At 42.6% G+C, this 26,424-nt stretch overlaps 1 protein-coding gene across 3 annotated transcripts; it reads left to right on the top strand.

Moving 5' to 3' along the window:
- Window positions 1-1,027: 1,027 nt before the first annotated feature.
- Window positions 1,028-26,424, top strand: postna (periostin, osteoblast specific factor a). 3 transcript variants are annotated; one of them, XM_042092922.1, is made up of 25 exons: window positions 1,028-1,173; window positions 1,811-1,909; window positions 9,914-9,978; window positions 10,785-10,942; window positions 11,254-11,418; window positions 11,531-11,677; window positions 11,809-11,950; window positions 15,717-15,929; window positions 16,317-16,445; window positions 16,664-16,812; window positions 17,300-17,436; window positions 17,664-17,794; window positions 18,218-18,348; window positions 19,955-20,057; window positions 20,397-20,464; window positions 20,614-20,659; window positions 21,209-21,256; window positions 22,857-23,018; window positions 23,058-23,291; window positions 23,400-23,462; window positions 23,732-23,812; window positions 25,005-25,064; window positions 25,172-25,258; window positions 25,376-25,414; window positions 25,555-26,424. In XM_042092922.1, exons 1-25 carry the CDS (start codon window positions 1,055-1,057, stop codon window positions 25,617-25,619), a joined length of 2,841 nt encoding a protein of 946 aa, XP_041948856.1. In that variant the 5' UTR covers window positions 1,028-1,054; the 3' UTR covers window positions 25,620-26,424. The 3 variants fall into 3 exon arrangements, with proteins under 3 accessions (XP_041948856.1, XP_041948855.1, XP_041948857.1); XM_042092921.1 differs by having other exon boundaries at window positions 22,857-23,291; XM_042092923.1 differs by lacking the exon at window positions 23,732-23,812 and having other exon boundaries at window positions 22,857-23,291.

Genomic DNA, 26,424 nt, shown 5'->3' on the forward strand with positions numbered 1-26,424 from the left:
ACACACACACACATAAACCCTCCTTCCTCCTATCACAAGTCTCCATTTGTTCTCCCATTCATCTGAGTTGCCAAAGCGAATGAGATAAGTGGAGATTAGCTGCCTAGGAATCTTTCCCTTTTTCCAGAGCGCTCCCATCTGGCTTGGGCTTGTCCATCAGGAACCCTGGGGCCGCATCTCGCTCACCTCCAGTCTGTCACCGCACGGCGTCAAGAAGCCCGGTGATGAGGGAGTTGGGGATTGCCATGGGGATAAGCGGCGGTGACAATTGCCCGTCTGATGGCACACCATCATTTTAATCAGCCCACTGCAGACAGACAGTTTTTTTTAGGGGAGCGTGACAAAAGCCTGGTTTCCTCCAGGCGCAGCAGACAGACAGACAGACAGACAGACAGTGCTGGACTGGAGGGAGAGGATCTTCGAGGGGAGGTGAGTTGACAAGGGTGTGCAAGGATGTGTGCAGAGGATGATGTGTATGTGTGTGTGTGTCTCTCTCTCTCTCTCTCTCTGTGTTTGTCTGTGTGTGTGTGTGTGTGTGTGTGTGTGTGTGAAGTAGAGGGGGGATGAAAGCAAGATCTGTCACACATCATTCAAACCGTAAACCAACAGACAAAAATGTCCTCCAAGGTTTTGGATCATTGTAGTTACTGATACAAATAATGGATGGACTGCAGCCACCACAACAGATGAGTTCAGCTCTCTCAGGGAATAAAATGGCCCCCTCCAGACTGCCTTTGACCGAGCAGAAGGCATAAATGAAGAAAGCCCTGCCCTTGATCAGGGCAAAAGGCAAGCGGTATTGTAGGCGTTCAGGGTGCACAGGGAGGGGATTGATACTGGAAACAGGTTTTGTCCCTCAGTTTAAGAGAGAGAGAGAGAGAGAGAGAGAGAGACCTATAGAGAGAGGGAGAGAGAGAGAGAGCGGGAGAAGGAGAGGGAGGAAAAGCTTTGGGTGGGTGGGTGGGTGTAACTGTATATAAGTGGCCTCTCTATCGTGGGCTCCCATTATTGCAGTGTTTTTTTAAAAGTGTGTAGATCAGCAGAGGTTGTCGGGATGAAACTTGTGTTTGCAGCCTCCTTTGCCCTGCTGGTGCTGTCCTCCCTAGACCTGGTGGACTCATCTGCCTATGACAAGATAGTGTCACACAGCCGCATCCGGGCCAAGAAACAGGGGTAAGAGAGAGAGAGAGAAAGAGAGAAACTTGTGATAGTTGTTAAAGCCTATGTGTGTGTGTGTGTGTGTGAGCGTGTGTGTGTGTGTATGTACAGTATGTGTGTGTGTGTGCGTGTGTGAGAGAGAGAGAGTGAGAGATGTGCATGTGTGTGTTTGTGATGTGATGTGTGTGCATGTGTGTGTGTTTTGTCTATATAAAGATTCTTTGATAGGTTCTTTGTTTTGGTTTTGGTAATATCACAAATTACAATGCTGCAAGGGGCAAAGGTTTTAAGATGAGAATTACTGTAATAATGAGAAGTAATGACAGGAAAATGACTTAACTTTATCAACAAGTCTGAATCCCTGCTCATTTCAGTGATATAACTTTCATGTGGTTTAAGTTTAATTAACACCATCGTTCTAGAAAGCAGTGCTTATAGCCTGATAATTACCTATTAAGTGCCATACATCTGTAAGCCTTCAGAATCATATTTACAAGACTGTTTGAAGCACTCTGAGCACATTTCTGGGTCTAATTACAGAATTAGGTGTCAATTAGTGGTAGATCTCTGTTGCATACTCAGCACTCTGATGGTCAAAGATTGAGTTATCTGCCTTGATTATCCCCCCCGTTCCACACCCCTCCTCCCACAGGCCCAATGTGTGTGCTCTCCAGCAGGTCATGGGGACCAATAAGAAGTATTTCAGCACATGCAGGAACTGGTACAAGGGATCCATCTGTGGCAAGAAAACGTGAGTGCAAGTGCTCTGTTCATTTACACTTCCCATTGTTCACTTCCTCCCTCCCTCCCTCCCTCCCTCCGATGGGATGCTCTTTCCGGAGGAGCGAGAGCAAAAGACGCTCATTAAAAAGTGGGAGGGAAAAAATGGAAAAGTGAGATTAGACTTTTATGGGGCACCTAAGGGAATGAGTCCAATTTAGACATCCCATAAATCAAGGTAGAGTTAAAAAGGCATTCCAATCAAACAATCACGATTTTTAAAAAATGCCAGTGTCAGATAAGTCTGGACAAGGTCATAAATAGGAAATCCTATTACTCTCTGTCACGTTGTGACATGACATGTTTATGGTCTGTGGGCTATGTAACCAGATGTGGACAGGTAGAAGGGCCAGTGATGTTATGATGGGGGGCTCTGATAACCTGACATCTGCCCGGGGCTCATTCCATGATTCCCCTATAGACTGACACTGACCATAACCAATTAGCCATGGAGATGGGCTGGGTGTCACACCCACAAATCCATGGCCCCCGGGAGCTGGTCATTTGTATGTAATGACTTTTTAGTGGCCAGTGTGTGTGTGTATGCGTGCATGCATGTGTGTGTATGCTCATGAACAGTAGTTTGTGACTGTGTGTGTGTGCGTTACTTATGCCAATTTGCCTTTTACTACCTGTGTGTGTGTATGTGTTTGTGCGCACGGCGCACATATGTATGAGCCTATACTTAGATGCATCAAAAAGGCTCATTGCTTCAGCTGAGAGGTAATTAAGGTTTGACATGTTTATGACCTCATAGCCAGTGCCTGGTTGCCCTGACAAGACGTAGCCAGACATATCCAGAACTTGGTTGGCCTGACAGCCTCTGTGCCGTGCCAGCACACATGAGGCTTATGGAATGTTGTGAAGTGCTGGCAGAGTCGCAGGCAGTGTGCAATGACTTGTCATGTGTCAGATTACGTTCACATGATGGAATAATGGCCCCAGTGCATTGGGGACGTAGAAGAGACTTGACTTGACATGACTTTGCCGTACTGCATGCATTGTTTAGTGCGTTGAGGAGGGTCCGGACCTGCGAATGGGACTCTTTGAACCTCTAGGACGCCCATAGCCCAAACTCACCATTCACCAGAGGGGATTTGTTGTCATCGTTCGTTGTTTGCCTTGTCTGTTTTTTAACGACATTCCCTTCACATCTTGTTCCTGTTGTCTTTATGCATACACTACAATATTGTGCATTGTGTTTGTGCTGCTGTGATTTCATTGTTGTTGTGGTAGTTGTTTTCGCCGTGGCATATGTGTTGCACGATGATAGTGGTTGTCTCATGGAGTATGGAGAGGAGGCGGCGTTGGTGGTGTGTGCGTGTGTGAGGGGATGCAGGCTTGGCTGAGAGCAGGGTTCTCAAGGAGAGAGAGGAGTCTCCAGAGGGGCTCATTGCTGCACATGGGTTCTGCTCCCTCTACTCAGCACAGCCTGGCAACCAGTCAAACACAGACAGGGCCTCCCTCATCCAAACTACACACAGCCTGGGGCTGTTATCACCTTTTGTGTGGCTTTTGCTGGTGTGTGTGTGTGTGTGTGTGTGAATATATATATATATGTGTGTGTGTGTGTGTGTGTGTGTGTGTGACATTGTATATACATCTTTGTGCGTGTCGGCATGTATGTCTTGCTCTAACATGTTCAGGGTTACATTCTACATGTAATCTCTGTCTATCTATCTGTCTGTCTCTGTCTGTCCCTCATCACTTGAAAGGTAGACTGAAATAACAATACCTGTGACAGCTCCCTGATCCGTCTCACTGTGGACAAGAATCAGCAGATACCACGTATCATTCTGTCAGCCCTGTGCTATGATGCTGAGGTGAAGATACATAGCTGCTGATGGATTAACAAAACAGTCCCCTACCGAGGACCTCAGCACGCCTGACAAACCCCTCTAGTGATATTATTTGTGTGTGTGTGTGTGCGTGTGTGTGTATGTATATGTATGTGTGTGTGTATGTATATGTATGTGTGTGTGTGTGTGTGTGAGTGCCTGTGTTCATCTCCTAAGGCCTGTAAGTAACTGTGTGTGTGTGTGTGTGTGTGTGTGAGTGCCTGTGTTCATCTCCTAAGGCCTGTAAGTAACTGTGTGTGTGTGTGTGTGTGTGTGTGTGAGTGCCTGTGTTCATCTCCTAAGGCCTGTAAGTAACTGTGTGTGTGTGTGTGTGTGTGTGTCTAGATGTGGGAAAGCGGGAAAAGGGTAGAGCCCACTAGCTCGCTCCTTATCTGCGTACAGAGCTCCGAGGGGCAGAGTCATTAGCTCGTCCACATTCCTTCCTCCGCTTCCCCTCTCCACCAGGACAATAATAATGGCCACCAGGGCCGACATGGACACATGGACACACAAAGAGGAGTCCCGTCCACATCGATCCCCCCGGCTACTTTACGCAACAGTGACAAACACGCCTGGCTTTGGATACACTACACAGATGTGTTTACCCCCCCGAGTTGCTGCCCTGTGGGAACACCTCCTGGCCACTGCTAGACATGTGGGCCCTGGCGGCTGTCCATGTGGGCCCATTTCCAAAGTCTTTCTAGCGATTGCTAGGCTGGTAGTACCAAGCTCACGCACAGTTCCAGAGCTAAAACATCTGGAAGGAGTCAAGTCAGTGTGATTCTGTGTGCTCTTTTGTGCGTATGAGCAATTGTGTAAACGTTTGCGCTCAATCTGTATGTGTATCCCAGACACACATACAGAGACACACACAGAGAGAGACACGCTCACACAAACACACACATACACACACAGAGAGAGAGAGAGACTCACACAAACACAGAGAGAGAGAGAGAGAGAGAGAGAGAGAGAGAGAGAGAGAGAGAGAGACACACACACAGACTCACACACTCACACACACACACACACACACACACACACAGACTCACACACACAGACTCACACACACAGACAGACTTACACACACACACTCTCACACACAGACACACACACAAAAGGCTCTGAGCCCTGGCTTGCTGCAGAGGCTGCTGGAGGGCAGGGAAAAGTTGAGTCAGCCCTGTCAGGGCCGTGGAGGGACTCTGGCTCTCTCCCTGCGCTCCGGCTCCGTCTCTACGCTCCATGTCACACTGAGAACATTGTTCAGAGGCACTGGAGGAAAGCTGCGCAGCTGCCATGTCTGCTCCGCTCCGCTCTGCTCTGCTCTGCATGACTTTGCGTCGTGACAAAAAAAAGGTGCAGAAGCACAGACACAGACACAGTGCCCGGGCTCAAGGTGAACCTTGACAGTGTTTGGTTTATGTTTCGTTTTCATACCTTCCTTTCATTCCCTTTCATTTTTCTTGGTCTTCTTTTTTTTTTTTTCGAGCTGTAGGATTCCAATGCTACAACAACGTTCGATAAACTGCGGAACTAAATGGATGCTGAGTGATAATCGCAAAATGTCTCCTAATTCACTGAATGAACAAATGGTACTAAGCCCTAAGCGTACAAATGGCACCAGTGAATCTGGAGATGGAAGGGAAGAGCCATCTGAGTGCAGTGCAGCTGTTAGTCGTCCTCTTTGTCTCCCTGGGAGCTACGCTGTTGTTTTTTTGTTGGTTTTTTTTGCAGGGCCCCAGAGAGACTGGATGCTGGTAATTAGGCACAGTCTCCCCGGATCATAGCATATAATCTCATCCTGCTGAGCCGAGCTGCCTCTCCTCTCTGCTCACGAGGCAGAACACCCCCAACCACCCCCCCCCCCCCCCAGTTGGAGCGCTTTCTGACCCGCTTCTGTGCCAAGTGTCATTGGCGCTCATGTGGTAGTTGTTAGTTGTGAGCGGCTGTGTTAAACGGTTCCCATGTGAGCGACCACAGAAGGGGACTGGTGTTTTGTTGTGGGGTGAGGGGCGGGCGAGTGGCGTGGACCCTTCATTCGAGGAGGGTGTGCTGGTGGTTGGGCTTGTTCTGAAGGGCGGGAGGTTTTTGCTGTGCTCTTGTGTTGTTTTCACAGCTTTGTTTTTCTTGTGATTGGTGTTCAGATGTCACTCTCTGCACTGATCAGAGACAGCAAACAGCCTCGTGGGTCGCGATTTTGTGGTTTAAAGATACACTTTCAGTGTTGTCAGTGTCTTGTGTGGGTGAATACTATACTGTACATAATACTACATAATGGGAGTATCCATGTTGGTGTGTGTGTGTGCGTGTGTGTGTGTGCGTACTGTGTGCACGTGCATGACTGAACATGCATGGGTGTGTCTGCCTGTGTGCCTTCACACCTTTTCTCACCATTACCAATGTGTGCATGTGTATGTGTGTGTGTGTGTGTGTGTGTGTGTGTGTGTGTCTATATGCACCAGTCCTCATGTGAAGCATATCGCTTGCACACATGACCATCTGGTCAGCATACCGCTCTTCCTCAGTGCCACAGCACAGCCCCTGTGACCGTGTGGGCCCTGACGGAGTTAAACACCATCCATTATGCTGTCGTCGGAGGACGGCAAGGCCGGTGACTTCATGCCTACAGCACAATGTATGGCCCCCCCCACCCCTCCACAAACACACTGGTGTTCCCCTATAGATTTAGTCTGGTCTTAAATGGGGCTTACTGGACACACTGTAAAACTAGTTTCTCTCAAGCCATGTATCCTAATTTGATTAATTGTCAGGGGAATTGGATCATTCACCATGGCCAGTTTTCCACTGCCACTTCTTAGGACCCCCTCTGCTTCCTCTACGGCAGACTGATGTCTGGAAGGCGGCTCTATTGGACTGAAATTACACACAGAAAAGAACAAACAAAACATTTAACATTACATTATATTTTATATGACTTATGACTTATGAGAGTATGAGAGCATGTTGTGCCATGATCCACATTTTCTTTTGTTAAGAATATTTGTTTTTTTGTTGTTTCTGTTTACTAATGTTGGGGTAGAGTCTGCCCCCTCTTTTTCAACCTTTGGCTAAAACAGGAAATCTCACACCTGTTTTTTCACACATAATGGCATCTAATATTCCCTGTTCCAGAGCCATTTAGAACCTGGCAGCTGAATGAGTGTTTGTCAGAGCCAGCATTGATTCAAAGTTGGAACAGAACTGCTCTCATCCTTGGTATGCAGATGGCTCTAATCAGATCAAAATGTTGCACAGGCACCTTGAGCTAAAATTCATATCATAAAAATCATATTTCTTTATTTACACATCAAAACATTTTGGATTGCAAACACCAAAGGAGATGAGCTTAAAAGAGCTTTCTCTTTCAAGACCGATGGTTGTTTTCTTTGTTCTTGCTGTGGTTGGCACAGATTATGTCATTTATTATTTAACATTTATTTTTTGTTTAATAGTTTTTTCATGTTTGTCATCCCCTGTGATGCAATGGCACACATATCTTTAGAAATCTCATGAATTTGCTGCAATGCTTTTAGTATTGCTTTGAAAATGTACTAGCCCCCATCACAATTTGTTTCCTTTAACTGCCTGCTCAACCGTTTGGTAGAGCACACTTTAAGACACCATATCTTACCAAAACATCCAACTGTTTTGCATTTAAACATATGGAGCCACATCTACCACTTGAGCACTACATGTTAAGCACAAAATATTTGCTCAGTACCTCTGTAATGTCAAAGGCCACACCTTCTCATCATACGCGATTTAAGAAATGAATTTACGTGATTTCGGCCATATTTTGTGGAGTCACATCTACCAAGTTTTGAAAAGTAAGCCTTTTTTTCTTCATTATTATGACCGCCGCGCAGCGACCCAAATTTCCGTCAATGATTCCCGGGACACTGAAAGACCGGGGTACACAAAACTTGGTGGGCATGTAACCCCACATGGATAGCATGGAACCGTCATTTTTCGTTTTGATCTGTAGCCCCCCCGCTGGACTGGACCCCCCGAAAGGAGGGTAGGGCAGACACAGTTCTCTGTGAATATCTTGAGAACTGTAGGGCCTAGGATGACCATTTTTTTCCGTATGTTTGCCTCCAGGGGTCATGTTAACCCATTTCATGTGCAGATACACAGATACACACACACATACATACATTCACAGTAATCATACGTATGACACATACTCACACAGTAGACATATGTACGCTTGCATGCACAGGCACATACGCAGGCACACACACAAGCACGCACACACACACACACACACACATAACATAAACATAACACAAACAACCAAGAATTTCTCAGAAATATGAACAGGCAAGATGGAGGTGGGGTTGTATAAAATGAATTTTACATATGAAATCTATGAACTAATCATGTTTTGGTACTTGTTGTCTAGCAGATACCAGTGAGAATTGAGTGTGGATAATGCAATTTAGTGAGACAGTTAGAATCATATAGGCCTTTCAGCGTGATTTCTTTTTGTGTAAAAAATGTGCTGGACTGGGCGGCGGTCATATTTTGTACCGCTCTGCGGTACATCTAGTTATGTTAAAATTAAGTGGAATAACACATGTATTAACTTCAATGTATTTTGGTCTGTACCATGAAGGGAAAACTGATTCAACTATATAAACTATATATTTTCTGAAAGCTTAGACCATCAGGATGTAATCTAAAATGACATGAGACATGTCCCATTATGCTGCCCATGCATAATACATTGGGTATTGGTAAATAGTGTATATGGCTAATACCGTTTTGGGCTGTCATGTCATGAGGAGGGTGACAAATGTCAAAACCCATTTCAGTTCACATCTTGAGGGTATATGCTTTCAGACAATATATGGTTTAGGTGGTTTAATTAGTTTTTCCTTCATGGTACAGCCCAAAATGTATCAGCCATATGCTTAATTTACCAATACCCAATGTGTTATGCATGGGCAGCATACTAATGAGGAGGGTGGGACATGTTTCATCTCATGTTAGATCACATCCTGAGAGTATAAGCTTTCAGAAAATATATGGTTTATGTGGTTGAACCAGTTTTTTCTATATGGCACAGACCAAAAAGTATCAGCCATATATCCGATTTACCAATACCCAATGTGTTATGCATGGGCAGCATACTAATGAGGAGGGTGGGACATGTCTCATGTCATGTTAGATCACATCCTGAGGATCTAAGCTTTCAGAAAATATATGGTTTATATAGTTGAATCAGTTTTCTCTTCATGGTACAGACCAAAATGTATTATGTGTACACTTTCTTCACCTAAATCCATAAAATCCCATTCATTTCAATGGGAAATTTACTTAAGTGGTCTGCAGGTACAGTGTGAATGAGGTTTTTCTTGTTAACATGATTTTTCTTAAACTCTGGGACCAGGGTTACAAGATAATACCAATTTTTCGGGGGAAAAACTTTTTTCTTTCAGTAAAACACAATAGTCTCATGCCAAATGCAGATAACTGACTTTTACCATAAACTGGCGCCTCAACCGTTTGGTAGAGGTTCATAGAAATTGAATGGGAGGGTCCTTTGAAAAAAAAAAAATCACAGATTTTTCATACTACAGCCTATAGAGCAAGCTAAAATAAACACATTTTTTATCATGGTGTGCCAGTTAACAAACAAAATCACTTTTATCATGGTGTGCCAGTTAAAGGGGTCATCATAATGCTTTATTCAACAGTTCAAACAAAAATAACTGCATCTTAATACTCATTCAGTCATTTAATTTCATATTTATTCTTTGAAAACACTGGTGTTAAAATATCAACCCCTGTGCCTGTTTTGTTTATGAGGAAATAGGAAATGCTGACTTGTGCGAGTGTCTGTATACATTGCCAAGCAGCTGGAATAAAGCAACGGTTCAGTAGGACCATTTCAATATCACTGATCTGCATAACTTGTCTAATAACGTTCCAAAACCTTAGCTTACACAGCATGAGAAAGCTCATTAGCCCCCCCCCCCCAAAGCCCCAAAGGTCTTCAGTTTATCCACAGTTCATGTCATAGCTGGTCATTTTCAGGTAAACACTTCAAAAGGCTTATAAATGATACCAGATTTGCAGCCATTTTAACAGCATTTGGGGGGTTGCTTCTGTCCTTTTTGTTCCCATGTTTGCAGGATGGTGCTTTACGAGTGCTGCCCGGGCTACATGAAGTTGGACGGCATGCTTGGCTGCCCTGCAGGTTGGTCTCGGGTGACTCGGTTGGGCAATAGGAATTTTAATGACAGTTGAAACAATGCACTCTATCGATAGCTCCTTAGCATTATGGGAAGGTACAGCAGCGCGGGCTTGCCAAGCTAAATTAAAGTGCTCATCTGTGACACTTTTAGGCTCAAGCCAAAGGTTATGATCATTCAGCCGCGACCAGACTTACCTATTCTCTTTTAGCTCTTGTTTGCAGTTAAATTGTAAACCAACTGTTGGTGTCAGACAGAGGAGTAGACTGAAAGGAGTAATGCCTTTGTTATTCATTACCAGCATTACTGAAGTGCACTGTAAGAGTTTGGTAATATGGTCTTATCCTTGTGCACTCTTGCATGGCAAAGTCATAAGGAGGCTGTTGAAAGGCTCTAAACTAGGTGATGATGTTTCATAGACATTATACTGTACAACTAGCCTGGGTGTTCCCATGCTGCCTTGTGCGCGATTTGATTCACGCTGCTAAGGAAGTCTGGAGACCATGGAGCAAATTTTCGCCTGAGATAGGGGACCAATCACAGAACAAGGGGGAAAGCCAGACGATGATGAGCTATGCACAGACGCATTTGATAGACATCCGTGGCACCCAATAAACGGATCTGGGCATTTTTTTCAAATACGAGAAAATTAACGTTTGGTTCCCAGACCACGTCTCATTGAGAAGTGGTGGCGCTAGCCAGGCTACTGTACAACCGCTGACAGACACTACTCAAGAGTTCTCTAATAAACTTTTGTGAGACAAAAGAAAATGCATGTTGATGATATGTGTACTCTTTCGTTCATCACCAGTGGCTCCCATTGACCATGTTTATGGTACCCTGGGTCTTGTGGGGGCAACAACCACACAAAGGTATGCAGATATCTCCTCCCTCCGTGCGGAGATCGAAGGCCGTGGCTCCTTCACCATGTTTGCTCCCAGTAACGATGCCTGGGACCTTCTGGATGCAGTGAGTTGTTTTGCACATTATTACACATCTCATGGGACAGAGCGAAATTATGTGCGCTAACCACACAATGCCTGGCAGGTCAACACACTGTCTTTGATCTAACTCAAAATCTCTATGATGATGATGATGATGATGATGATGCAAGCCAATGTCATATCTTTGATTTAGGATGAGCATTGCCCCAGCATTGCAATAAAAAAACCCTCTAACCCTTTGAAATTTAATTGAATTGAAATGCGAAGCATTAATGTTTTGAGTTTGGGTGTTTGCTATATCTCTGATGCATTGCCTCTGTACTATTCCAAAACCAGAGTGTGAAGGCCAAACTGGAGGGCAGTCCGGACGTGGAACTGAACAACGCCCTTCACTACCACATGATCAACAAACGCCTCGTCACCAAAGACCTGAAGAATGACTTGACCTTGAAGTCCATGCACAACAGCCATGGACTGCGTATCAACCACTACTCAAATGGAGTATGTGTTGTCTGTGTGGCTATATTCCCATTCAAACCCATTATCCTAACACTAACAACACAAACTGTAACAACACTGACTGCCCATTACACTGTTATGTGTTAATTATCAGGTGGTCACAGTGAACTGCGCCAGAATCATTCATGGGAACCAAGTGTCGACCAACGGAGTGGTGCACATCATTGACCGGGTCCTCACACTTGTGGAAGATACCATTCACAATGTCCTGGACAAAGACGAAGACCTGTCTAGTCTCAGAGTAGGGTTTTTAAACTCCTAATGTTAATAATAACCTAAAAAGAATGATAGCTGAAATATACTGTATCAAACAATATAGCTGTTTTTCTGTTTTGAGAATAACTCAAGTCATGATCTAATATTACACTGCAGACAGTGGCAGAGGTTTCAGGCTTGATGGACACACTGAAGAAGCCTGGCCAGTACACTCTATTTGCCCCCACTAACACTGCATTTGACAAAATCGAGGGAGACGTCATGGAGCGTCTCATGAGTGACACGACCATTCTCCAAGGTAAGGCTCGTCACTGATAATCAAGGCCATCTGGTCTTCGAATAGACCCTTTCAACGGCATGAACAAACATGTGTGTTCCCAAGGCATTTCCGGGTGGCACCTGTTTTAATGTCGAGAATTTGAAGAGCATTAAGCTAAAGTTCGATTAATTTAAATTTCGAAGTATCTGCATTGGTTTTGCACATTTCAACCAGAAACCCTCTAGGAACAGATTGAAAGGGTCTGCAGATACTCTCTGTGTCATATCCATTTGCGCAAACCATCAGGCTCGTTACTGGTCAGTCTGAATGAATTGCCCATTCATGATCACTGGATGCTACTCAAATACTCAATTAAATTGAATTAATTATGCTTGATTGAGTATAAAAAGATATAGAAGTCAAATGTTCATTTGACATGGGTCATAGTCATGCTAGTTAAAGGACAAGTTCGGTATTTTACACTTAAAGCCCTGTTTTCAGATAGTTTATGATTAAATAGAACGTTTAAGATTGAAATTTGGACACATGCTGTCCTGAGAATTTTCGGTTTCTGTGGTAGCGCCCCCCCTCCTCCACAACGCTGCATAGGTGCACTGAAACAATCCTTCCTAAAACGCATTAAACTTTCGTTTACAAAGACGTGAAACTCACCGAGTGGTCAGGGGTGTTCACTGATATGCTCACACAAAAATCGCTGCAAAAGATTCTTTCCAACAGGTTTTATCGTAGTTTTTGTCCAACTCCATTGACTTGTATTGGATTTGCTGTGAGGTACGGTATTACTCCGCTGCCGGAAACGGATATGGGGTTGTTTGTATTCTTTCTGTAGTCTTATGCAGTCGTGGTACCGTAGGCTACTACGCTATACAAATTATTGTCATGTCCAACCATGGCTAATGCTAAAATGTCTTGGAACTTGCACGATGTGAATGATAGCCTACGTGAATCATTACGTTTTCATCATGAAAGTTCCACAGCCAAAAAAATAGTAAACGTACAAAATCATGTAGCCAAATTATTCATGTAGGCTAGGGTTAGTGTTAGGCTTATGATGTGAACATAATAGGTTATGGCCATAAAAAATAAGTTCATTTTCTGCCTGTTACAAACGTTACGTTACAAAATGTCAACCTTACCCCAAGTTCTTCCAACTCTGTCGTCCCAGGAGGTAATGTCGGAACCGCTGTATTTCTCAGCCGAAAGAGCTTTTTGGGCAATTTCTTTCGACCTCCAGCGAAGTTCAGTAAAATGCAGACCGCAGAGACACGATGATCAGCTTTCCGCAGATTCTCAACAGGTGTGCTCACATCCAACCCCAGAAATTCCAGCCACAACTTTAGCCTTTCTGGATTGTTGAAAGGAAGTCTGTGACAACTTTTTTTGCTACAAATTTTCCCGCAATTCGGAACTGCACAAAATCGTCTCATTTTTAGCTGTCTGTTGCAAAATACTTCAAGACAGCGATCTTCTGCTTCTTCTGTGTATTCAATGAAATGCCAGTGGTTTGCTTGTAATTGGCAAGACGGTGTAAGGTGCATTATCGCCACCAACTGGGCTGGAGTGTCTATTATTCAAGCTCTCAACGGAAGAATGTACGGGTGTGAGGCGTTTGGAAAAATAGCTCCACAGTCTTACAACGCATGGTAAAACACCTGTTGGAAAGCTTCTTTTGCAGCGATTTTTGTGTGAGCATATCAGCGAACACCCCTGACCACTCGGTGAGTTTCACGTCTTTGTAAACGAAAGTTTAATGCATTTTAGGAAGGATTGTTCCAGTGCACCTATGCAGCGTTGTGGAGCGCTACCACAGAAACCGAAAATTCTCAGAACAGCAGCATGTGTCCAAATTGCAATCTTAAACGTTCTATTTAATCATAAACATCTGAAAACAGGGCTTTAAGTGTAAAATACCGAACTTGTCCTTTAAGACCACCTGAAGGTGATAATGACATAGAAATACATTATTTTTAGAAATTTGAAAAATGTTGTGGTAATTATCCCTCCTCCACAAATGAATTCTTTGTAGGGATGCATAATCGTGAATTCATTAAATGGAGGCATCCAGTACCCAGAGTAAGAGGAGAGAGTCCATGCTTTGTCGGCCAGAGCTTAGATCAAGTGACGGACGTCTGGTAAACATCTCTCCATCCTTCAGAGCAAAGCTGCTCTGTGGGCCCACGGCTTGCCTCACCTCTGTGGAATGCTCATGGCAAACAGAAGAGGGCTGAGCGCGACCCATTTCAAGAGTCAATCTGCAGCGCTTTTCAGTCCGGCTACTATTGTTAGTGGTTTAGCAATCCTCAAACAGACCCGACTGAGTCTAAGTCTGTTATACGCCGCTGCCCGTGTGAGATTCTCAGACAGTCCGCAAACAGCATCACCGACCACAGGCGCATGGGCATCCAAAGTCAAGACAAGTTGTGTCCCTTCTCTGTTTCTGCAAGGAAATGCTTGGATGTTGAATAATGTTACATATGTTCAGAATGCATCTCCTGATTTCTTTTGCGGTTCAGCGGTTGCATGGGTTGAAAGAGAATTGGATGTATATCATATTTATCTAATGTCTGAAAGGTCTATTCCAAGAGAGACTGGGATGACTTAAAGTAAAAGAGACTCATGGCTATTAAGTTACATTGAATAATTAAGGACACAATCTCATTTTTTCTCTCTGTATGGTATCCGGCATTGTTGTTTTCTTCTTTCCTTCAGCATCGTCATAAAAAGTGCGCTTTCAAGTCTGAACCCATTAAAAGCAAAAGAGTTGAGGATATCTGGCTCTGCTCAGACTGACACGTGCCCTTTTCTCCTCTGAAGCATGTGTGTCTCATGAGCGCTCCAATGCTAAAAACGAGATCAATCAAGAGTCCAGACACCGACAGCTCGTCCATTCCAAAACGAGCGGAGAGGAGAGAGCCATAACCCCAGGGCAGTGGTGATCTGGGTCACCGTCCAAGCCTCCTCTAGTAGATAATAGGGTTCCGATGTCGACCCCCACCCTCGCTGCTCTGTTCAAGTCAGAGTCTGAGCTCTGGCCTTTGAGATAAGACCACACAATTGGAAAGCATTTTTTATGATAACATCTTTTTACCTCGACTCTTTTGGGGTGATGGATTTGAGGGAGAAATTACTTGACAGTAACTTGGTGCTTCCCAATTTAAAAACTGCCACAAGCGATGCTACACTGTAGCAATTCTTAATAACTTCCAGATCCTTCCCTATCCTGTCAATGAAGTATGTGAAGAATAATTGTCAGGAAGGGATGGCACAGTTGGAGTATATATTCACACCAAAGACTTTTCTTCTGATCACAGAGCCCAGGAGAGAATGAGAGATATTTTTTATACACATCATATATGAAAACAGCTATCATAAGATGTTTAAATTATATGACTTATAACAGTTTAACAAAGACCCGACAAGACAACATAGACAACATTAACAGACCCTGCGGTTTAGCAGCTTTAAAAGAGCTTTTGAGCCAATCACAGACAAATGACTGCTGCCACAGGAGACTGTGGGCGGGTGACTACAGATTGCCCGTCTGCTCAGGAAGGATAGGGTGGATTAGACTCTCCCACGCTGCTCAGATAAAGTGTCAGACTAACCCAAATGAATAAAACAAATGTTTTAAACTCTTTCTTTAAAATATACAGTATATAGTATTGTCTTAGCGCTCCTGACACATCCGATTTCACAGAATCTATGTCGACTAATATGGAAAGTGTTTCTATTGAGAGATTATTGATGTTATTTGACCCGTTATTCGCTCTCTTGTCTTCACCAGCTCTGTTGCAGTACCACCTCCTCAACTCAGTGCAGTGTTCTGAGGCCATCATGGCAGGCGCCGTTTACGAAACAATGGAGGGAAGCACAATTGAAATTGGCTGTGATGGTAACAGCCTCACGGTGAATGGCATCAAAATGGTGTTGAAGAAGGACATTGTGACCACTAACGGTGTTATTCACCTGATTGACCAGGTCCTCATTCCCAATGCAGGTGAAGTTTGTCATATGCGCCATCCTATCATGGCTGAATGGCTCAGCTGCACAATGTTCCTTTCACCTCTTGCTCTGTTTTCTGCCAGCTTTACTGCATATGTGGTGAATGTGACCCTGAGACCTAGACATACATCCTCCATGCAAAGTCACTTTCTCATATTACTTACATTGACTTTATGAGAGATTGAACATAAACAAGTTCATGCACGCAGACATACTACAGACATACAGTACAGGTGTGCATGCACGCTCAGGTGTGAACTATGTGTGTACATGTGGACACTGGCTCTGTAATAAGAAACCTATAGCTAAAGAACCCAAATACAGGGAAGTGTTGCCAGGTGTTCTTTGAGTGACCCTTTGTGCTTGTTATTCTGCCCTCCAGCCAAGCTGGTGATGGAGCTGGTGAGTGAGAGCACCTTCAAAGACATGGTGTCTGAGCTTGGCCTCGCAGCCGCCATGCAGCCAGAGACGGAGTACACCCTCCTGGCCCCCCTCAACGGAGCCTTCACAGGTGAGTGAGTTCACCTGACCAGAGATTAGCTTCAGGGAGCAAAAACACCCTCGTCGTTTGGCTCCTGTAGCCAACTCCCTTATATTTGCTAAAAGCACTGTTAGACTCTAACTGTCTAACTTAAACAGGACAGGACATTATCTTATTTCTTTGAAAAGTATTTTCATCCAAGGCTGACCAATTCTGTCTGGTTGTGGCATCTTGACTTGGTTCTACAGAGGAGGTGATGTCCATGGATCAGCGTCTCCTGAAGATCATCCTGGAAAACCACATCCTGAAGCTGAAGGTCTCCCTGAGTGAGCTCTACAACGGGCAGGAGCTGGAGACTCTCGGTGGAAAGCTGCTGAGAGTGTTCATCTACCGAACAGTTGAGTTAGCTTTTGTTTGCCTCAGGTTTGTGGTTGTGCTGAAGACCGTTGCTGAGAGTCATTAAGATTAATGGTGGACCCTGCAGCTTGCGGAGGTGAAAACATCTGTCTTGTTATAGGTGATTGCCGCTGTACCTGGCAGGACGTGTATGTGCTAAATGTTGTTTTTTACTACCAAGGCTTTGCCTGTCTAGATTTTACTAGGTGTTCATGTTGTAAGACACATCTTTAAATTGGGCACAGACATACCTGATGGAAGAACATTCAAATGTTATAAATATGACCTAGGCCTGTACTTTTGGTTCTGGGTATTCTTGGACCATTATTATCAAAGAACCATTTGTTTCAGATATAATGAAAAACACTTGGTTTTAATCATTTGCTTAATAGCTGAGTCCAAAATACACCATGTCCACATACACACCATTATCCTCTATTGCTTCAGTTTGGGTCTCCATTCATTTGTACTTGTCTGGTCCATGCTAGGCTGTTTGCATCGAGAATGCCTGTATGGTTCGGGGCAGTAAGGAGGGAAGCAATGGTGCTCTACATCTTATGAGATCAATCATCAAACCTCCTGAGAGCACCATGTTTGATCTCTTAATAGCTGATGGACGTTTCAAGTAAGTGCTGACTATGTTAGCCTATGCCAACATTGTCATTTAGTATCATACTCAAAAAATGGCAAGCTTCGTTTCATTTTCCAACCACTAGTATACAGTAGTTTCATGTTGACTAATGGTTAATAACCCTACTCCACGTCTAGTTCTTCCTAGACAATCTGAGACACAACAGCTCAATTACATTTCACTTCCCTGGGGTCTGGTGTTAATTTGTTTCTTGCTTGTAGGATATTCTTATCGTTGATGGACACAGCAGGTTTGATAGATCTGCTGAAACAGACTGGAGCCTACACTCTCTTTGCCCCCACAGACGATGCTTTTGAGGTTCTGTCTGAGGAGGACATGGCTCTCCTTACAAGTGAGTTAAGTTCTAAGTGCTAGCCTGATTAGCTTTCCCATCATCCTTATCCCCCAACTCCATTTTGGTTATTTTGCAGTTTTGAAGGTAGCACTGAGTTTTTAATACAATTTTATGGTAGGTTTAATTTTAGCTAGTTTTAAGACAATCAAATTAATTTTGATGGCAGCCTTTGGCAAAGAGAATAGCTAAACAATAGATCCCATCTATGTTGTTCTGTGCTGCTGGTTGAAAACATAAGAACAGTTTTGATAGCGTGTTCCAGATAGTTAGATAGCACACTTTCATGTTAGCTACAGTAGTCTTTACTTTGGAATTTTACAATCCCTCCTTAAGGATCAAGTCTAACTCTATCTCCTCATATGCTTCCAAATAATAATAACTCTTGATCTGAAAGTCCTCTACTTTGGATACTCCTCCCAGGTGATCCCAATGCGCTCAGGACAATCCTGCTGTATCACTTCAGCAAAGGGGTCTTCATCAATGGAGGACTTGAGGGAGGGGTCACAAATCTTCTCAAGACCATTCAAGGAAACAACCTTCAGCTACTCTCTGTATGTTCTACTCCACATCTTTGTTTGCCAGGCATACACATTTCAAATAGACTTATATATAAAAATAGACATATATATAAAGTTCTGTGTCAATGAAGAGACAGTTTACCATTAACCGGGTTTAATGTTGACTATCGTCGGCCACAGCCACGCCACAAGAACACACTTTTACACTCACGAATAGGAGCTCCAACTCACACACACCTCCTCGTAATCTCTACTACCCCCCCCCCCCCCCCCCAAAAAAAAAAAGCTCCACTCATAACCCTACCCTGGCCCAGGTAGCAGAGCCTATCAGAACCATATAACACAGTAACCATGCTCACATACTTTTAGGAACTTAAGACACGCTACAATAGGATATAAAGAATGTGCCTGCTATTTTTGGAAAGACAAAATAAAAACACATCCTCCATTTACTTCTTCTGCCCCGTTAATAATCCAGATAGACTAGACTATCCCCTTGGACCTGTTGAAGTTTATAAAATGATCCATTTGTATACATCAACTTTAAGTATTTTGAAGGATTTTTTTTTTATCTCGCCAAACATTCAAAAAACATTTATCCTGTCAGAGGAAATTGGTGGAATTTAACTTCTTTAAGTTCTTAGCACCAGACAAAGCAATAAGGCAATGGCCACATTTCCTGTTGGATCCCGTTTCTAAAACTTCATTGGGCCACATGGCTAATCTCCTCCAAAGGTCTATGCACACTGTTTAAAAGGCTATTTCTATGGCCAGCCAAATGATTTATTATAATGGAATCACAGTGTCTTTACACTGTAAACATTTTTTCAGTGATGTTTTCCCAAAATATATGACCTTGTATATGACTTTATTTACAGTGTATTATATGAAAACATAAGAAGAGAGATTGTGCTCTTAGTGTTTCCCCATTTGGAAACAATGCTTCTTCTATGTAACCCCTGTGACTAATATAGAGGACCTGTCTTTCCAGTACAGAGTCATGGTCTGTTCTGAGAGACCTCCATGCCCCTAGAAAAGCCTATCAGGAGTCCTGCCAAAGTGATAAACATCTGAATTCCGGTCAATTAGCTGCCTTCTCCAACCTCTCCCTCTCCCTCTCCCTCTCTCTCTCTCTCTCTCTCTCTCTCTCTCCCTCTCTCTCCACACCCTTGCCCTCTTCTCTCCCCAAGGTCTTGGGGCAATGGGTTGTTATGGCCATGTGGAACTTGGAAAGAGAAGGGTGGATCGTGATTATTCTGACAGATAGGGAGACTAAAGAACACAGAGAGAGAGAGAGAGAGGAGGTTGGAGTGAACATCCTTTTCGGCTTTATTCCTTTTTGCCAGACCCCAAAATGAGTAAATGTGTGAGGCTCACAAAAAATGGTGAATGGAAATACTGTAATGCATTTACAAATCTTTCTCAATCTCCGAGTTAATTTCCAGAAGAAAAGAACAATAGAACCATCTGGAATCTATTTTGTGAGGCCATTGGTGCGGCTTTCTGTCCATGATGTCTCAATTGCTCCTTTTACTTTAACTTGTCAAGACTGTTAGCATTGTCACCGACAACATTACAAGCAGTTATTTTTAATTGTGCCTATTACCATAATTATGGCCATCTCTGTCTGTCTGGTCAGGTGAACAACTCAATCCACGTGAACTCCATCGACGTCCCTGACAATGACATAATGGCTTCTAATGGAGTAGTCCATGTGGTCAAGACCTTGCTGTATCCTGGAGGTGAGGAAGGAACTGTAATCTGGACTGAATAGAAAACATATGCTCAGGCCATTGTAGGCATAACTTGGGCCAAGGTGCATCCAGTCACATTTTAAGATGAACTTTCTAGGTCTCTTGTTTTATGGGGATAATTTGACTCTCTTAGAAGTGAATGCCATGCAAAATCCACTCAGACGTTTTCCTTCATGTCTTGCTATGTCTTGAAAAAACACATGATATTAATATCACTCGTTGCGTCACCCATGGTTGATGCCAGATTAAGGTCTCGGCTGTGGATTATGGTTAGTTAGATGAATGAGAGAATGAAAAGCTCATGACTTGTTTCGTCTTGTTTCTCAGACCTGCCCGTGGGACGTCAGGATCTGTATCTCCTGCTCCAGAAACTCATCAAGTACATCCAGATCAAGGTGAAGCAGACATAATCTAATGCAGTGGCCATACAGATTAGTACATATGCATGGGAACGCACATATTGGTGTTTTACACCATTCAAACGTAAAAAAAATATTATGTTTATGTGTCATCTACACTGCATTCCATCTAATTTCTTCCATAGTTTGTGTCTGGATTCACATACCATGAGATTCCTCTTACTTTCCTCAGTAAGTTGCTCAACACATCATCAACAATGACCCTTCCATTAACATATGACAGTGGGGGAATTGCTACAGGATATGCATTCCCATTTCAGTGCATGCCGTCTATATTTAGATTGTGTTTGTGTGTGTGTGTGTGTGTGTAAATGTGCGTGTGTGTGTGTGAGAGAGAGAGAAAGAGAGAGAGAGAGATGGTTGGCTCATTACTGCAACTTGGATTCAAAGGATATTATTTATTGAAAACTGTCAATATAATACAGTTACCAAGTAAGGCTAATAGAGTGAAGTGGATAAGATATAAATGTAAGTATAAAAAGTGCCAGCAGTGTAGAAGAAAATGTCCTGAGAGAGAGAGAGAGAGAGAGAGAGAGAGAGAGAGAGAGCTGCAACTTGGTAGAGAGATGATAAGACAATTTATTTGTATCATAGGGAAATAGTTTCATTGTAACTCATTGTATTTATGCTATTTGCTTATTTCTTTGAATGAAATTATTACAATATTACACATACATTTCAAAGTATGTACATGGCCTATGCCTTTGTTCCCTTCCACAGCAAGAACCATCACTAAAACCACCACTACCACCAGGATTGTTGAAACAGGTAAAGTTTACATGGCGGAAAATAAATCTCTCTTTGTGAATGGGTGTTGCAGTTGTGAAATTAAGCTACTTCCTGAGAACAAGTATTTCCTGAGAGGCTACAAAATCAAAGCAATGGTGATGTGCTCCAGATAGTGATCGGCCTAATTTTACTGACAAATCCATATTAAAAATGTTGAGGAAAATTGCATTTATTTGCCCGAGGCTGATATTTCAGACATTCTTATCTGTCCTATCCATTATACATTAATTAAGTTGCACAGTCTGGACTTCGGCAGTGGTGATTTTTACCTGGCGCAGGTTACCGTGGTGAATCTCCTGCCAGGATTGTTCAGAAAAAAAAGAGCTTTCGTCAGACATTATGAATGACTGCTGATGACACAGCAGCTCTTCGTCTTTACGCGCCTGCTACCTGCTGGAGCTGGCCTGCATTCACAAGGCTTTAATACCCAACACTACTCTTCATGCCAGCAGATGAGGACATTTCTGGCAACTTTTAATGTGAATCTGCACAAGTGGTCCAGAAAGTGAAGAGCTTTTAAAACTGGATATATCACCTCAAGCACCAAGTAAATACAACTCTGGCTCTGAGCAATCAGTCTGAGCACATCACAGCACAGACGAAAAATATATTTAAAGCAAAACTCAAGCAAGGACTTCATAAGTTGATATTCATTTTCGAAGAAAAAAAAAGTTCATGATAAAACAGATGATAAACAAACACTCCACTGTCCATTTCCTACAGAAGTATTTAATTTGGTGTTTGGTTTATGAACAGTTACTATATGCAGTATGTGTGAGCAATTGCCGTAATTGGTGAACTATTAGAATGCAGTGTTTGCTGCATTTTAAATATTGTCCAGTGGATCAGGGTTGATCTGTATGACTGAGATTAAAAAGATATGCAAGCTACTTGAAGACAAACACATCAGTTCAGTGTACACTTATATTATGATAAAATATATAGCATTCATCAGTAAGTTATTCATCTAAAAAGGCAGTAAGAAAGACATGCGAATACATTTATACTTCTGAACTGACGCAGCACGTTCCTGGACCTCATTAGACATTACAGGCAGTGAGCCGCAATCTGTTGAATAACTGGTTTAAGTGCCAATCCCTGCTTTTGGCATTGGTTAGACTTATGATTAATTTTGTATTGGAAAGACTGTTCTATTTCCATGCACTGCAATTGAAGCCATAACTGTAGATTTATACTTCACCCACATGCCAAAAAAGGATCTTAAGAGATTAAAAGTAAGAAATTCTGCATCCATAGAGACAATAGTGAACTGAATTATGTTGGCAGGCCTGTGACACTGGGGTATATGGATAATTATTTTGTCCCCTTTTTTGTAACTGCATGTAGTTACACATTAATTACATTAAAAGATATGCAGGCTACTTGAAGACAAACACATTAATTACATTAATGTGTGTATGCTTTTCACAAAAAATATTTGTTTTCATGAGTTATTTACTATATGACCATTTACAGGCATACCATCTCACTTTTCTTTGGATATCACAGTAGCTGTTATTATACCGAAATACCTTTTTGGATTGAAGCACCATCTCTCTCTCTCCCTCTCCCTCCTTAGCTCCTGAAATCACTAAAGTCACTCGAGTCATCACCAAGACTGAGACTGACCCGACCACAGTGGTCACTCGGGTGATTGAGTCAGGTGAACCAACAATCACCAAGGTAACAAGAGTCATTGAAGGTGAACCAACATTCACCAAAGTGACCAGGGTTCTTGAAGGTGAACCAACAATCACCAAAGTGACCAGGGTTGTTGAAGGTGAACCAACAATCACCAAAGTGACCAGGGTTGTTGAAGGTGAACCAACTATTACCAAAGTCACCAGAGTTGTTGAGGCAGAAGCACCTTTGACCACTGTGACCAGAGTGATTACGGGCGAATCAGAACCAACAGTTACCAGGGTAGTTGTTGAGGGTGAGCCAACAATCACCAAAGTCACCAGAGTGGTCGAGGGTGATCCATCACTCACCAAGGTCACCAGAGTCATCGAGAGTAAGTCACAAATAAAGGTCTCATTACATTCAAAATGCTAAATGACCAAGTTATAGCCTACAATCAACTGACCCATGCTGTAATACATTTCTTTCTTTTTGTCTTTAGCTCACACTTCTTCTGATGGGGAACTGGACACTGACGGTGAAATCAGGAGAATCATTGAAGAAGGTTAGTCGTCATTGCAAACTGCGCAATCATTCAGGGATCACGCCACAATGTTATTTGCTGACCTTATAATTAAGACAATGAAAATCCACAATCATTTTGTCATCGTCACATAGTTATAAATATAAAAAGCTATATTTAGTTACGAAAAGTACGTCTTTTACCCTTGTATTACAGGTACATAGCTGTTTTAAACTTTTTCTGTAAAATCTCCTTTGAGAAGGGAAAACCAAATCATAGCACAAAATGTTTGAATTTTCAACCCTCATTAGAAGTTTCCAAGGTTAAGAAGGTTCTGGAAAGCGAGGTTCACATCCTCCAGGAGGAGGAGATCAAAAGAATCATAGAGGGAGGTCAGTCGATGAAAGGGTTGCCCGAACCCACGCTGCAAATTGGCATGATCTGGAGGAGCAACCAATCGCTGCGCTCAACATAAACCAGACTGACTGTTGGCATGCTTTGAAAAACACTTTTTTGAAGGTCTAAATAAGAGATAAATTACACTGGTGTATTTTGGCATCCAAAATAGCAAAACTTAATACAAACACTTATTCAGACCTTCAAAGTGCATGGTGGTGCATTAAATATCATTCAAGTAAATGGTAGTTAATAATGGGTGGGTTATAGAAAGATTCTGTGGTCCAGAAGCCACAACCATAAACAAAAATAACAATAACTTCTGTTCCAAATTTTTAGAGAACAAAAGATGGTTGGTGATATTAACTGCACCATAGGCTGTTGCGAAATATGCATGGATTTATGATAGCAGATTTATTTTCTCAGCAGATGACAATACATGTGCGATGGATCAGACTCTCTGTTGACTCAGAGTATATATGCATGCATGCTGAAACCGAGTCCAGCAAACCTGAAACCCTCAGGGCCTATTTAAATCTGACACTGGAGTGCAACTGCCAACATTTGTCACTGAGAAAGCACTCTTGACTGTTTTTACTTGTCATTTACTGTTATCTTTACAATGTTTCCACTTTTATTTGTTCTCTTGCCAAACTTGTTCTTTGCTCCAACCCACGGGAGGTTTGCCTGAAACAAAAGGAGGAATATAAAAGCTAACAAAATGTAACAAACCACCATTGCCTTAGTCTGTCGATCACACTATAGCCCCTGTGGTTCTAACAGAATCCAACCAGACCTATAATGAAAAAGCATCTGATGCAATACCTAGAACTACAGTATATCAGGCAAAGGATGCCATTACACAAATCACCTGCTAAGGGACTAGTACTCTCAAATCTATCATAACTTTTGGGAAGTCCCTTCTACAACAAGTCCTAACACTGAGTTCAAGCTGGATTGTTAGGAAAGACAACACACAGAGCTCAATTTGGAAAATGGATGTTCATCATATGAATAAGAATTCATTAAAAACTGGCCTATAAAGGGGGCAGCAAATGTATGGATAAAAACTGGCCTATAAAGGGGGCAGCAAACGTATGGATAAAAGCATCTGGATCTCTGGAGCTAGGAGCCATGCTTGCCATTTTGTGGATCTTTGTCCGTTAATTCTCTTGTGGCGATCTACAGGTGGCCCTGGACTCACAACTGTCACCAAGGTGATCAGACCAGAACCTCAAATCATTGAAGGTACTGAGAAGCATCCCATCCCTACATCTCTTCATACTTGTGCCTGAAATCCAGTTGTGTGTAAAGGATGCTCACTGTTAGCTTTTCTTAACGCTTTTGTTTTGAAGGGCCTGATTTCTCCAGGATCACATCCTTCCAAGGAAACTCAGACCTGATTGAAGCAGAATCAGAGAAAATCACCAAAATCATCCAAGGTAAAAGTGCTACCACATGATTAATTCATAACCAAACAATATTAGACTGGAGATGAAACTCCACTTTCAACTGCTAATGACTGTGTCTTGTTACTGATGAGTAATTTCATCTTCCAGAGGGAGGACCAACGCGATTGCAGGCCAAAAGAGCACCAGGTAAGTAAACACAGTAGCCCACAGCTCCCCTGCTTCAGTTCACAATCACTGTGCACACAGACGACCATATAAAAAAACCTTAAACAGAGTGAAAAAGCCAAACCAACAGACTAACGTAACATTTGCTCACCCTCCGCCAGTCAAACAAGCAGGCATCAGGAGAAGAAACCGACTGGTGCGACGCCACCCCAAGCGCACACAGTAGAGTCCACACACAAGACCGGTGACTTCTTTACACACAGACGCGGATGAGGAACAACTGAGATCGTGACATCTAACGGACACTTACCTTGTTCTCTCCTCTCTGAGGGAGTTCAAGATGGAGGAGGAGTGGGATTACACTTGATCTTGTTGACCCCTTGAATGAACTGATCTCAATATGCCTGGAAGCTGAGAGGATATGAACTGAATAGCATCAAGAATGTCAAAAAGAGAAGAAAAAGGGGATATATGCAGTGTCTACAATGTGTATTTAAAATGTTTATATAAGTGGAATTTGAAATTCTGCTGTGGTGTATGGGGTCTTTGAGGGATATGTGAGATATCTTAAATCAGTGATGTTGCTTTGTTTATGTGTTTATTTGTTTGTTTGTTGTTTTGAAAAAAGATACATTGCTTCTTTTGATATGGGATGTAATAATGTATGACTTACATTAGGTGCTTACATTCACACATTTGAATGTATTTTTATACATCTGAAGCAGAAGTTGCAATTATTTGCTGTAACTTTGGACAATTTGTCAAAATGTTCAAGTTTACTATAGTTTTGTTTTATTACATCTTATCTTTGTGGACTTCAATAATATCTTTTCCATCTTATCTGGTGTTTTTTTCAGCATTTTGATGGCGTATGTTTAACCTGTGTGCTTCCAAACTGAATGGCTGGTTATTTATCATTCATTTTCCATCATTGTTAAAGGCCTGGTTGGTGTCTCAAACAAATCTCCGCCTCTTACCTCTGTTTGAAAACACATAGAGATCTAAATAAAAAATGTATTCTTGAACAGAAA

The sequence above is a fragment of the Alosa sapidissima genome, chromosome 5 (genome assembly GCF_018492685.1).
Source record: "Alosa sapidissima isolate fAloSap1 chromosome 5, fAloSap1.pri, whole genome shotgun sequence".
In the NCBI taxonomy this organism is placed as follows: domain Eukaryota; kingdom Metazoa; phylum Chordata; class Actinopteri; order Clupeiformes; family Clupeidae; genus Alosa; species Alosa sapidissima.

Excerpts from the sequence above, each read along its gene's own strand:
- postna (XM_042092921.1), top strand. The coding sequence starts at position 1,055 with ATGAAACTTGTGTTTGCAGCCTCCTTTGCCCTGCTGGTGCTGTCCTCC. Across the intron at positions 15,930-16,316 it reads GGTCCTCATTCCCAATGCAG|CCAAGCTGGTGATGGAGCTG; the intron begins GTGAAGTTTGTC and ends TCTGCCCTCCAG. Across the intron at positions 25,259-25,375 it reads AATCACCAAAATCATCCAAG|AGGGAGGACCAACGCGATTG; the intron begins GTAAAAGTGCTA and ends TTCATCTTCCAG.